We start from the raw sequence: 14,480 nt of genomic DNA, 5'->3' as shown, positions 1-14,480 counted from the left end.
CATACCAGTGATAGATAAAATGACTGATCTAGACCCCTGTGAATTTAGGTATAAAATAAGATTTAAACGTACAGAGACATAGGCATTAGTAGCATGCTGGAAAATGTTAGTTTATTTTTTTTTTTCTAAAGGAAGACAAAGTGTGGCAGAACAAATGAAAAGCATAAACATTAGTAGATTTTTTTTTTTTTAATTAATGGAGAGAAAACATTTGACATTTGTTGTAACTACTGGGCAAAACTTGAGCTAGTGTTTGTGGCACAGAATTGCCAGATTTCGTTGAGCTCTTGAGCAATCTCGCTCCGCCCACTCCAGTAGTTCACGTGACTGACCGTCGCCCAGGTTGTGTCGGAAGCATCCTGGTGTTAGCAGTTTGCTAGGCGCTGACAAAAATTATAAAGTGAGATGTAAAAATTTTTATAATGGACGAATATATTAGTTTGTGACTACTGGTGACAAAGAAGACAAGGAACTACACAAACTGGCCTTTTCCAACATGGTCAGTTCGCTGGTAGTTGAAGAGGCCAGTTAACACTGCTAACAAAACACCAGCGGTTAGCTAACGTTCAAACTTTGACGGACAAATGCAGTCATTTGCTAGTTAGCTGCTACCGCTACCCTGCCAATTTACTACCACACCAGCTGGCTAGGTAACACGTCTTGTTATTATACGGTAGTTAGCGTTGAAGCTGTTTACACACCGACTATAACGCGTTGTTTTGACCAGTCGCTTATATAACCGAAGGTTTAACGTTATTACCAATTAACGTCAGCTAACTTATGAATAATGACTAGTTATTTAGCTAATGCTAACATTAGCAACTTAAACTGTTAGTTAAATTTCAACTGCAGATAACACATACAGTTACTCAGACTACGTAATTAATACCGACGATCATTGACACAGTAACGGGAAAAAACAACATCTTCTAAGTAGCAGGAATATGAATCTTCTTTCTGATTGATTTCGACCAATCACATGAGATAAATAATGCCAAACACCAGGATGCCAAACGAGTGGGGATTAAGGTTTGGGCAACAGCATTGTCTGGAATACAGCTGTCCGCTCATTTTGATAATCCTTGTCTCCTTCACAATGCAGCCACAGTAGATTGTTTTAACTGCTGAGTGTAAAACGCAAAATCTCGTAAATAAGAAAACACCAGACAAACCAATTTCATCGCAAAGTCTGTAGTCCACTTTTCTTTAAAATATGTCTGGGGACGCATCTGATAGTAGTGAAGACTCTGATGGAAAAACAAATGAAAGGGCCTGTACTGTCAAGCACCAAATCACCAATGGTAAGTCAGTCATATTGTCTGTTATCACTGTATGTAATCATAATAATAACCATAGCCACAAAGGAAACATCTGTGTACTGTAATTCATCTCATCATTTAAATAACACCGCACGAATGCAGTTTGTTCCTTTTTTGATGTGCTGATTCAACCCCACAGCTAACATCACCACATCAGTTTTTTTTTTCTGTAAAACGTTTATCCGATTTTAAAATACTTTTCCTTTTCCATATATATGTGTATATATATGTGGGCTGTACAATATATTCACACACTGGAGTTCCATTATATTAAAGTTATAAAGCAGCGAAATATAATGTAACCAAAAAATTTGTCATAAGTTTTTAATGGACAATGCATCTGTCATTGAATTGATTTTAGAGTGTAAATTTACAAAGAAAAATCCTCACAGATAAAATCAAGTAAATCAGAGAATTGCTGTTGTACTCTCCCTCCAAGAGTAGTAAAGTCAAGCTGTAAATGTGGCTGTAGTGTAATAAACAGTGTGAGTGGATGTTTTTCACCAGCTGTCACAGGTGAAGTGAAGTGATCTGCTTAGTGGCTCACTGGATAGATTGTAGATTTTAAGTAGAGCAACCTTTTAATCTATAGAGAGGGTACATCAAAGTGCATTCATGGATTATAACACAAGAAAAGGCACATTGGTAAAGCATTTGCTAATATCAAGACATATGGTATGTCTTTTTGTATTTTAATATACTTGGGAAAAACCAGCCAGAAAAGTACACCACTTTATTTGTGTAGAAAGCTTCCCTTAAAAGATAGAGCTCAGTGTGGCTTGTCTTTTTTAAAACAAAAACTTGAACAGAAATAGAAATGTAAACACTGTTCTTGTCTTTTATTTTTCTTTCTACTACTAGCTAACTTCACAGGTCACACTGAAAGAGTCGGCATGGAGAACTTTGAGCTGCTGAAGGTCTTGGGCACTGGAGGTAAGGATCTGCATGTAGCACTGAATAGAATGAAATGAAGATGAAGCTGTTGTCAAAGGTCAAGTACTGGTATGAGATATACTTAAAGCAGACTTGGTTGATTCCCCTGGCTTGGATAGTATTTTGAAGGCAAAGTGTTTATAATTGATATTTGTAGTTTGTAAGTTAAAATGTTTCATGTCATTTATATTCTCATTTAAATGTTACAGCATGAAAAATATCTGATGATTAACAGGGAATCCATATGCTGTTGATGTTACTGATTAGCTACAGGAGATCCTGGTGGCTATTTCCATCAACAATTGAACACCTAATTAAATTTAATGAGTGAGAATGATTCAGATTTCTGCAGATTTGATTAATCTTGCTGCCTGTTCACCGAGTATTTATGTCTTGAAGTGGAAACCATCTCTTTTAGGCACAATCCGATGGTGTATCTGTGTTTGCTCTGTTTGCTTGTTTACCATCAGCAGTAATTTTCAATATTTGTTTGTCTAGCTTACGGGAAAGTGTTTTTGGTCAGGAAGAACAGCGGCCATGATGTGAGCCAGCTCTATGCTATGAAGGTAATTTTATTAGTGTTGTAATTCAATGAATGTACATTTTAAAGCAGGTTTTTTAGCTAAAAATGTAAATTACTAGTCTGTGCTTTAAAATAAGTCATTAATTATGATTTTATTAACATTTTATAACCATTTTGTGTAAAATGTAAATGAGTTGGCTAATTATCTAAAGCCAATATTAGATTAAACATGGTACAGTGACAGCACATCAGATGTTAAAACCAAGAAATGATCTTTTTTTTTTCCATTTTATTTGCTCGTTTTGGATTTGATGCAAGCCGTTGGGTTGTATAATGTCCTTCTCTTGGACATGATTGCAGCATGTTGCAACATACCCCAAAGCGAAGTGCCATTCACTGAAAGTTCACGGAAGGAATGGAGAAGTTTAATTTATTTTGGTCACTGCCCTAGGTGTTAAAGAAAGCAGCTATCGTTCAGAAGGCAAAGACAACAGAACATACTCGCACTGAGAGACAAGTCCTGGAGCACATCCGCCAGTCTCCCTTCCTGGTTACTCTTCACTATGCCTTTCAGACTCAGAGCAAACTACATCTCATCCTGGGTGAGACACCGGGGTGGGACACTGGGAAAAATGTACCAAATATAGAGAACTCTTCTCTCTTGAAACACTGAAGGTCTTCTTTATGTTTCTGTCTTATACTGTATGTGTTTTTGTTGGCATTTCTTTTTTTTTTTCTTTTTTGGACAATGTGTGTTTGTGTAGTTCTTTGTATTATGTCTATTCAAGCTCCCTGTGTATTTGTTTGTGTGTGTGAGTACAGACTATGTGAGCGGTGGGGAGATGTTCACTCATTTGTACCAGCGGGATCACTTTCCAGAAGAGGCAGTACAGATTTATATTGGAGAAATAATTCTGGCTCTAGAACACTTGCACAAGGTGAGGATTATTGTTTCCAGTTTTTACACATGCTAGAGTTATTTCTTTAATTTTGGCTAGAGCCTGCTGCTTACACAAACTAAGCATTTTAGCGATATGATACTTTTCATAGAATTGGGGTTGTGAGGCCAGAGACGCAACCCCAACTTACTCCTATTTTAAGCTCTAGGTTGTGGTCTTTTAGCTCTGGTTTCATCAAAACAAGCTGATGGTTAAAGAAGTAAGCCTTTCATCTGTTAAGCATTTAACTTTATTCACCAGATTAATGTTACGTTAGCTCCATAAACACTAGGTTGCGTTCACATTGTTGTATACAGATTGATAAAGTCAGCAGTATTGTGTTTCTGTGTATACATGACACATGCTGCTTTCTCTGCTCAGATAATACTGCTTTTAAAGTGAATGACATCAGTAAATTTTCATTGTGTAAACGGTCTGTTGAAGCCAGCAATATTATGCACCCCATGTCTGAAAAGAGCTTTTGTCATTTAGTGTTGAACAGGAAGTCTGAGTTTCTTTATTGTGAGAAATACTCTGAAGCTCACAGAAGTGGTTTCCTAATGATGTTTCACAGCTACTTTAGTTTTAGATTTATCTTTAAAGTAGGTGTGCACCAGTGGCCTTAAATGATACTCATGACTTCTTTGAGTAGTTACACAAACCACTACATGGAGGGTGATTGGGTGCATTTTCAAGGTCCTTTTTAAAACATAACGAGTGTGTTCTTGAGGGTTTTATTTGGAAGCATTTCAGCCATCTCTTTGTAAATTATGACCTTCACTAGGTATCCTAAGATCACATTGCAGCACTTAAGTTAGGAGATAGTCGATTTGTGTTTAAATTAGTGTCCAAAGAAATTGTCCAGCCACATTGGCTGAAAATCCTGCAGACTTTCATGAGTCGTTCCTTTTATAAATAATATCAAATAAAAGCATTTTAACAACAGCAACTTTGGGGACTAGTATTTCCTGGATTATAGGCTTGCTGTTGTTTGGACAGTTATTTGTTTTGACACATTTTGGGATTAGGACCCCTAGCTGGGATTAGAAAATGCTGTGATTACTAAAAAATAACAGATACATACCGTAAGTGGCCACTTTTTCCTTTTTGGTTGTAAAAATGTTTTTAGGGTTTCTCTGTTTGCACTGCCTGCTGTCTCTGTTCACAAATTACAGCTTTTAACATGAATGCCACTGGTAAATTTTCATTGTGTACAGCTTGGGATTGTGTACCGAGACATCAAATTGGAAAACATTCTTCTAGACAGTGATGGCCATGTGGTATTGACAGATTTTGGGCTCAGCAAAGAGTTTCTGGAAGAAGATGTAAGTAAATCTAAAACTACAGTGTGAGCATAGCAATGTGTACATGTAAATAATACCTGGGGTGTTTAACTGTTACCACAATCCAAACTGAAATACATTTTTTTCAAGTATGCTTGTTTTCTGATCATCACAGAAGGGGAGGACCTACTCTTTCTGTGGCACCATTGAGTACATGGCTCCTGAAATCATCAGAGGGAAATCAGGACATGGCAAGGTAAAAAAAAAAAAGAATAACAAGGGAGCAAATGCAGGTTTTGGTGTTAAGATCATCGGTTATTTGAAAGATTTTGAATGGTCACATATTGTGCACAAAATAATATTTAAATTAATGTTTATATTTACATGTATCAGTGTACGGGGAAGGCTTAAACATTTAACACTACAGATGCTTTAAGACTCATGACTTTGGGCCAGTGTGGTGAATCAAAGATGACTTTAATATCTTTGTTATGGAAGGCAGTACCGCCTCAAAAAACCCACCTTTAAATAATTCACAGTGAAAATTCCTTGTCCTCTTTATTGTGCTTTTCAAGCTGTATTCTGCTTCAGTCAGTAGATTGGTGGAGTCTTGGGATCCTGATGTTTGAGTTGCTGACAGGTGCGTCTCCTTTTACCCTGGAGGGAGAGAGGAACTCCCAAAGCGAGGTGTCAAAGTGAGTACTGTGCAATCCCATCTCCATAAATCATCTGCCTGGCCCTTCTTAACTCATTCAAATTGTCTCTGTTATTAGCTGTGTTTTACTAATAAATGAACCCATCGGCTGATGCTGATTTTTATGGGAGTGAAAAAGAATTAATGAACCTAAAAAACTGAGAAAATGTACCATTTTAAGAAAAATTTGAATTTAGTGTAGTTGCACATCTTAAAAAGTTGAACAGGGGCAACAAAAGACACTGAAAAGAAACAGTTAGAGCAGGGGTCCCCAACTCCAGGCCTCCTCCAGGTGTCCTGCAGGTTTTAGATCTCACCCTGGGTCAACACACCTGAATCAAATGATTAGTTCATTACCAGGCCTCTGGAGAACTGCCAGACATGTTGAGGAGATAATTTAACCATTTGAATTAGCTGTGTTGGATCACGGACACATCTAAAAACTGCAGGACACCGGCCCACGAGGCCTGGAGTTGGGGACCCCTGAGTTAGAGGAACATAGGATCCTATATCAGATAAGAATGGGACAATATTCATCTCTTCTATGTGCTATTGTGAATAAAATATGGGTTTATGAAATTCAGCATTTATATTTAGCTCATCCCAAGTTTTTCTAAATTTGCGTTGTGTATTATTGACTGACATTCTTTACATTGTAAAGAATGTATATAGAAAAGGAAAACATGAAGGTCATTGCTGATGAAGTTTCCACAACAGCAGTTCAGAAACTAGTTGGCTCAGAAACTAGTTGCTCAAACTGTGATGTGTTTTCTGTTTGCGACACTTTCAGTGCTGCTGAAACAGTACTGAGAGTGTTGTAAACAATAGAGTTAGTGGCAGCTTTGCTGGGCAAAGTATGTGATGCCACAATTTCTGCATGATCCCAAGAATAATTTTGTGCCTCATGTTGTGTAAAAAATCTTATCGGCCATTATTGGAGGAGCATGAATGTTGACACAGTTGTATTCTTGTCCATTGTTTCTGTATGTTAGCAAAATGTTTATATCTTCCCTTTGCCCTTCAGACGTATTTTGCGCTGTGACCCGCCGTTTCCCTCTATGATTGGACCCATTGCTCAGGATCTGCTGAAAAAGTTGTTGGTGAAAGATCCCCACAAGAGGCTGGGATCTGGACCGCGGGGGGCTGAAGATATCAAGGCACATCCTTTCTTCAAGGTCCGATGTCCCTTAACTGTCTATCACTTAAACATCTTTTCCCCTGTAACCTCAGTTCATTCATCTGTAACTCTTTCATTCTCCTTTTCTGCCTCACAGGGACTGAACTGGGATGACTTAGCACAAAAGAAGGTTGCAAGTCCATTCAAGCCAGAGCTGAAGAGCGAACTCGATGTGGGGAACTTTGCAGAGGAATTCACTGGGATGGATCCTGTTTATTCTCCAGCCAGCACACCCCCGAGCACAGATCGTCTGTTCCAGGTCAGTCATCATCACCTCCACACTGATTCTATCAAATGTTTCTACAAACATGACCTGTAAGCATTATTTAACTTTACAATCTGAAAAGTGCAACAAGTGCTTGTTAATAAGTAAAGGCTGTAATAATTCTTCAGTGAGCTACATCATAGTTACACCTAACACATCTCCTCTGTTTTAGGGCTATTCTTTCATTGCACCCTCCATCTTGTTCAATAAGAACGCAGTCATGGGAGACTTTGTTGAAACCCAAATTGGTGCTGACCGACCAGCTTCTGCTTCTGTCCAACGCAGCGCAATGTTACAGGTATGATCTGTATGGGTGTTTTCAAATAATTCTGTGATATGTTTGGTTTCAGGACTGTTTGTTAACAGAAAAGAAGGAAAAGAGCAGGAGAAGCTAAATTATTAACTGAAGTTGGTTTGTTTTATCTGACAGGATGCTTTGTATTATTAAATAATATTCAAGACACTTTGTACTGATCTCGGTAAACAGCACAAAAATCTATTTGGAACAGAAAAAGTTTGTCAGGCTGTCTAGTTGACATTTATCACCTGCGTGTGAAAGGTGTCAGACTCAACTCAGCAATATTTTTAGCTCGTCTTTTAAAAAAATGTTCCAAAATCTTCCAGAAGTCAAAGAAATTCGCAGCTATTACTTTATGTTATTAGATTTATAAAAGATGTAAGCTGGAATTTTAAAATACTGTTGTCATCCAGATTCTAATTACAGTGATAAACAATAAATTATGTTTATATGCAAAAGTAAAATTTCTGTGTAGGTTCTCAGTATTCCGGGTCATGGTAGTCTGTGAAGCTGGGAAAGAGAGTGAATTTAAATAGGTCGAGTCACTTTCTTTCCAAGCTCCTTAGGCAAATGTGAAATGTATTTTTAGATCAATCCAGAATTGTTACTTCATAGTAATTCCTTCCCTGATAATAGCAGTGTAAGATATAAGGTTTATTTTTTTGTAAAGCACTACATATAAAATACTAATTAAAGCAAAACTATTATCCAAGTTATATAGTTGGGGAATTAAAAATAAAAGTATCTCTTTATATAGAGAGTGTACCCAGCTAGTGATAAATTTATACATATTACTTATTAATATATTCATGTAAGAGGCACAATTTAAAGTGGATCTATTGTGCTCCTGCTAAATGATCGGAGTCTCAGACTGTACTAGAGTAGCTTTGCATATTCATATTTCGAAATAATCCTGTGTAACTTTATACTGAGCCAAGATGAGGCCCCTGAGTTTACCCACAATCTGAATAAAGCCCTTCAGTCATCTGATTGGGTTCCCGTCATAAACAGGAAGTTTGAACAGCAGATTGGTGAGCGTTCTGTGCTCACAGTCAGAGTCATGTGTTTGTCTAAGATGATGATATAAGAGATAATCTACGGATGACAATGAGTGAGCAGAAAATGCTGCCTGAAACTGAAAATTTGGAGCTATCTGAAGGCTGAGCTTTGTTCTCAAAGAAATTACTTGCACAAACGCTGACTTCATGATTTATTTAAAATTTTTGTTCTGTTTAAAATAGAATACAGTGTTGTAAAGGTTTATATACAGATATGACAGAAAATTGGCAAAAACATATTATGTGGACTTTGAGGAAAGCTTACAAACAGTGCTTAACAAGCATTCCTGTTTTAGGCCAAAATGTCTTAACCAGTTTGACCTGTCTTAGGACGCAGAGTTTGATGACATGTTGTACTTTGTAAAACTTTGTGTTTTACAAAGTACAACATGTTTTATCTTTCCAAATTACTTTTTCAGTTTTAAGGTATTTCTCTTTACAAATGTGGGAGCTGAATTTCAAGGTTGCTTCATGTAAAGGTCAAAATATCCCTTTAGCTTTGCTGGGGCCATGTCTATTGCCTGAAGTATAATAATCTCCTTTGATGGCTCAATGCTATGTTTTTTTTGTTCAGGAATCCCAGTTTTTTCAGCACTATGAGCTGTGTTTTCAAGGACCACCTCTAGGCGAGGGTAGTTTCTCTGTGTGCAGGAAATGCAAACACAAGCAAACTGGCCATGAGTACGCCGTCAAGATCGTCAGCCGTAGGTGAGCAGAGATGAAATACTTCTTAGTACAGTGCTCTTTAACAGATCTGTGTCCATGTGTCAATACTTTACTGTATCACAGTACCGCTGGAACGTAAAGGTGACTGAATGCCCTTAATGTTGTCTTTCTTTGTTAGAATGGAGGCAAACACTCATAGAGAGATTGCTGCCTTGAGGCAGTGTGAGTCTCACCCCAACATCGTCAAGTTGTATGACATCTTTACTGATCAGGTAGAATGGACAATACATAGGATAAAGATAAAAATGATGTATTGGTCAATATTAAGCTACACATAAAAACATCAGCCCTCATGGCCTTCTCTGTATGTCTCTGTCAGTATCACACATATTTAGTGATGGAGCTTCTGCGAGGTGGGGAGTTGTTGGAAAGGATCAAGAGGAAGAAACTGTTTGGCGAGGCAGAGGCCAGTCAGCTGTTACAGAGCCTGGTCTCAGCTGTCAGCTTCATGCACGAGGCTGGAGTCGTACACAGAGACCTCAAACCAGAGGTGGGTGGAGATTTGATAACTTTATCATTCCTGACAATATATATATATAACACGCATGTTTAAAAAGGTAGAAAAAAAGAGTCTTGTAACTGGGGATCTGCTGTCTCATATGTGAGAGATGTGTGTGACGTTATTATTTTTTCAGCATGACTTTTACATGATGTAATCCGGGTTAAAAAGGGTTTTTTTTAAAAAGAGAGAGCGACAATCACTGATTGTCCAAAACATGGACGTTGCCATCATGATGTCACTCACTGGTTTTTGGACTGCATTTTGAAGCTTCTCCATAAATTTAATGTTTTCAAATGACAGACTGGTGTATCAACTACCAAACGTGAGCAATGAACAGACACAGATATCTGCTAATTAGCCTTACGTAGGAGAGGTAACACACTAAAAACAAATGAATTCACCAAAACTGAAGCACAAATATTATTTGTCTAATAATTCTATTTAAAATGCTCTTGAAGGCCCCAGCAGCACACACATGTAGGAGGGAGCAAGTTCAGTGACTTTAAGTGGTGCACGTGAAGCCTAGCAGACACTGATTGGCTGCTCCTTTTGTTGGACCCAAAGCAGCTGTGCCAGTAACTTCAACATTTAAATGAATAAGTTTGAAAAAAATTACAAAAATAAAATTGGAAACTGTCCACAGACGTCAAAACCACTTTTGTACCAGGCTATAAACATGTTTTCATTTAATGCTGTTTAGTTGTTTTTTTTAATGGAAGTCTGTCAAGGCTGAATCGTTTTAGGAGCCAGCCTCAAATTTCCGATTTAGGAACAGCAGTTTTTGGCACTTCTATGTTGGCTTAATTTTTCACCTCTGCAGGCTACTGCTCGACAACAGCACATGATGTGACTTTTGTGGTGCTTTTCAAAATGAAAGCAGAAGATTTCACACACACACACACACACACACACACACACACACACACACACACACACACACACACACCCTTCTTAAGATGGCTGCACGGTTTAATCAACTGAAGAAGGCTTTTATATGGTGTGCATAATGATTGTGAATGAGACATGTTGGCAAATATCACCTAATAACTTTAAGATGTCTCTAGTATGGCTTTTATTTTGATGCACACCTAAAAGGATTAGAACTGTTTATTTGCACTGTCTGTTTACACATAAGTTCTGGTACATGCCAACCGGTGGTGGCTGTCATACTCGTATTTACTAATAGTCTTTACTCTGTCAGGAAAATTGAATCTTAATGTGTAAGTAAAATAAGAGCTGATCCTCATGGCTTTTGTTTGTTTACCTTACAGAACGTGCTGTTTGCAGATGAGGGGGAGGACTCTGTGCTGAAAGTAATAGATTTTGGATTTGCTCGCCTGTGCCCTGCAGGCAGTGCCCCCCTGCAGACTCCCTGCTTCACGCTGCAGTATGCAGCACCAGAGCTTTTCGAGAGTGCAGGATATGATAAAGCCTGTGACCTCTGGAGTCTCGGGGTCATCCTGGTAATTGAATCTGAATATGTTGATTTTTATCATAGCTCGGCTGACTGAATACTAATGACCCTTGTGTGCGTCTTTCTCAGTACACCATGCTCTCAGGCCAGGTGCCATTTCAGAGTGAGCAGCGTGGAATGACCTCATCATATGCTGCTGACATCATGCAAAAAATAAAAGAGGGGGATTTCTCATTGGATGGGGAGCCCTGGAAGGGTGTGTCAGAGGATGCCAAAGAGCTTGTTAAAGGTACTGAATATGTTTGTTCTTAGTTTGCTTTAGTTGAGATAAATGCCTGTTGAATTTCCTCTATTGCTTGCTTGTTTGTGTCTCTTTTCCTGTTTTAAGGCCTGCTAACAGTGGATCCAGAGAGCCGTCTCAAACTCTCTGATCTGAAAGAGAACAGCTGGCTTCAGGGTGGAGCATCCATGTCCACCACTCCTTTGTGCACGCCAGATGTGCTCGAGTCCAGTGGGCCCACTGTCCGCACTTATGTCAATGCTACCTACAAGGTAATAGATTGGTGTGAAAAACTTCTAAAAGGTCTCAGAAAGAATCTTAAATAAATGTATTTTATCTCACTTTTGTCGCCTTCCACTCTCACCAGGCTTTCAACCGAGGTAAGCGAGAAGGCTTCTTTCTGAAAAGTGTCGACAATGCTCCCCTTGCGAAACGACGAAAGATGAAGATGACCAGCACAGGAGTAGAGACCCGATGGAGTTCATCCTCTTCTTCTTCGTCTTCTTCCACTTCATCCACTGCCTCTGCAACAGCATCCAAAACACAGCCAAAGCAAGCCGTGATCCCAAAGCAGAGCTAGCCTGGCAACAGAACAGGGAGAAAGTGTTACGTGCTTGTACAGTAGCACAACGTCCTCCAGCAGTCAGTTAAAAAAAGCAAAAGCATACTGACAAATGAGAACACTGTCTTCACTTCATGTAAAATTTAATTCCACTTTAACAGCTGCAGGTTTTCATTCCTAACGCTGTATTCTTTAAAAAACAAAACATGTATTTTCTGTGGTGGAAGAGGAGGCCTGACTGTCAGAAACTTTTAATACTTATTCAGTATTCACTCACTTTATTTTGGTGAGATCGCACACTAAAAGTTAAAAATGAGACATTTACCTGGTTTCACTGTGGGTAAGAAACAGTGCCTGGCTACATAGGGAAAAGGGAAAAAAGGAGCCATAAATAAGCAGAAGCCATATACAAAGCAAAAGAAGTGAATACATCCATTAAGTCATTGTGAAGAGGCACACATTTGTACACGGCAAATGAACAGTCCTTCCAGTAATTTGCAGGTTTAATTCTTTGATTGTACTGCTGAGTTTTTTGCCACAAATATAATGATTAACACAAAAACTGCAGAAGTCGACACTGTGCTCTGTTAAGAGCGAGCAAGATTCAGGTGTTTGCAGAGAATGTCAAATGATCAAATGGTTTAAAAAAAAAAAAAAAAGCAGCAAATTTCTGGAAGGATGGAGCACAGAGAGAGATTACTGTGGGGTGCAAAACCTTAAGGATTCTATAGGATGATTAATGCTGTCGGTCTTTGCAAAGAAGCTGCACCTGCAGTACACTACTCACTGTACGGATCCCACTGAACACTTTGAGGAGCTGGGATTATGTGGCTCTGAAGAAGTGTTTTGATTGTGTGTCAAGATGTGTCCAACAGTAGCAGCTGTTTAAAACAAAAAAAAGACATGGAGACACAGAAGCAGACATGCAGTGGAGTGCGATTTTCATCATACTTGCTGTATATTACTCGCGCTATTGTGCCTGTCTGAAAATTTCTAGCATGCTAATCTGTTGTGATGATGGACTGTAAGAACTTTTTCTATTTTTGGTATCTTTGAGTCATTGAAAAAAAAGTTACTTGGAGTATTTTCTGTTTTTCTACGCTACCAAGTGCAGCTCAAGTGTTTGCACGTAGATGGAAGCCGAATGTGGCTGGTGATTTTGAACGCACATCGCCTTTGTGAACTTTGAATGATTATTACAGTTTTTATTCCTGATGGTATCAAATGCGGGCGGTAGTCTGATTGCAAGGTTGATGCTCAACGATTAAGCTCATCCAGGCTGGCTTTCGTCTTTATTTTTCCACAGAAGTGATTTTAAAACATTTGATGGCTTTGAACTTCAAATTACGTTTCAGAATGAGACACCTAATTGTGACTTTTTTGGTTGTTTTTTTAAGGATGGGGCCACCATCCTATGAGAGCTTTGTATATAATCATCATGCTTTAGAGAAAAAATAATGTATGTAATGATTTGAAATTGATCAGCTGTTTGGGTGGTATATTGTAATGTTTTTTAATGGACTTGCCTCTTTTTTTTCTTTTTTACATGTTGCACAGTCAGTTGATCAGTTAACACACATTTCAGCTTTAAAGGTGCTTTCACTGATATTTATTACATGTAATTGATTTTAATGCTGTGGTAATGGGATTATCATAATTTGGCTCTTGTTGTGTACCAGCCCGGCGTGAATGTTGCTGTATGATAACTGAGTGGCGATGGGAGATTGGTTGTATTGATATTTCTGAACCAGATGAAGCATAATTGCAAGTTACTGTAATATTTTCCTGTTGTTGTTTGAAGCCGTTGTCTGTTTGAAGGTAACCGGTTGTTTGTTTGGTATTTTTACTTAAGAAACTGCTTTTATTGATATTGGTATTATTTGGTTGCCATAGATATTCTCTCTTCTCTTTTCCCGAGCATTATTTTACTGAGTTGCACTGTCTCTGGTGTTGTTGCTGGGATTTGTCTTTTTGCACCGCAATGTTTTTATTTTATTTTTTTGGCTGGTGCAAAATAAACATTACTTTTCAATAGATTACTGTGTGGTTTGTCTTCTCGGTGTTGTAATTGTGCTGTAATGCTTGAAATCGCAGTGCTCAGAGGGTTGGAGACCCCAAATGAGAATTTGTTCAAACATACTTCATTGTGCACGAGCCCTGATAGCACTTCTATTTGATTAAGGCTATTTTATGAATGTACCTTTTTTTTGACAGAGGGAGGGAAGTGGCCAACATTCCCTCATACATCTGTGATTTAACCTCCTAGGACCTGGCGTCCACATATGTGGACATCACATTTTGGGTTATTTAGACTAAAATACTCAATTTTGCTCTACAAGGGCCTGATATCCACTTACGAGGACATTATACTGCTACTGTTCTATCAAAATTTTAAACGAATATCCTCATATGTGGATCTCATTTTTCTTAAAAACAAAAATAAGGTTAAAAGAATCTGGTAATTCTTTGTTTTTACATTCATTGGGCCCCAATATGCCCAAATATCAA

General features: G+C 38.3%; 1 protein-coding gene across 1 annotated transcript; it reads left to right on the top strand.

Moving 5' to 3' along the window:
- The first annotated feature begins 18 nt into the window (after positions 1-18).
- rps6ka4 (ribosomal protein S6 kinase A4) lies at positions 19-14,008 on the top strand. Its single transcript, XM_085288582.1, has 18 exons — positions 19-1,301; positions 2,181-2,252; positions 2,751-2,818; positions 3,227-3,377; positions 3,598-3,713; positions 4,931-5,038; positions 5,172-5,252; positions 5,588-5,691; positions 6,715-6,865; positions 6,965-7,126; positions 7,305-7,430; positions 9,063-9,196; positions 9,333-9,426; positions 9,534-9,704; positions 10,988-11,179; positions 11,260-11,419; positions 11,519-11,682; positions 11,778-14,008. Exons 1-18 carry the CDS (start codon positions 1,214-1,216, stop codon positions 11,988-11,990), a joined length of 2,355 nt encoding a protein of 784 aa, XP_085144708.1. The 5' UTR covers positions 19-1,213; the 3' UTR covers positions 11,991-14,008.
- The last annotated feature ends 472 nt before the right edge of the window (positions 14,009-14,480 follow it).

Source organism: Mchenga conophoros, linkage group LG10 (genome assembly GCF_057382185.1).
Source record: "Mchenga conophoros isolate Kocher_MC1m ecotype Shallow Benthic linkage group LG10, M_conophoros_male_GT1.1, whole genome shotgun sequence".
Classification (NCBI taxonomy): domain Eukaryota; kingdom Metazoa; phylum Chordata; class Actinopteri; order Cichliformes; family Cichlidae; genus Mchenga; species Mchenga conophoros.
The sequence above is the reverse complement of the archived record's forward strand: the minus strand, read 5'-3'. Positions and strand labels throughout refer to the sequence as shown.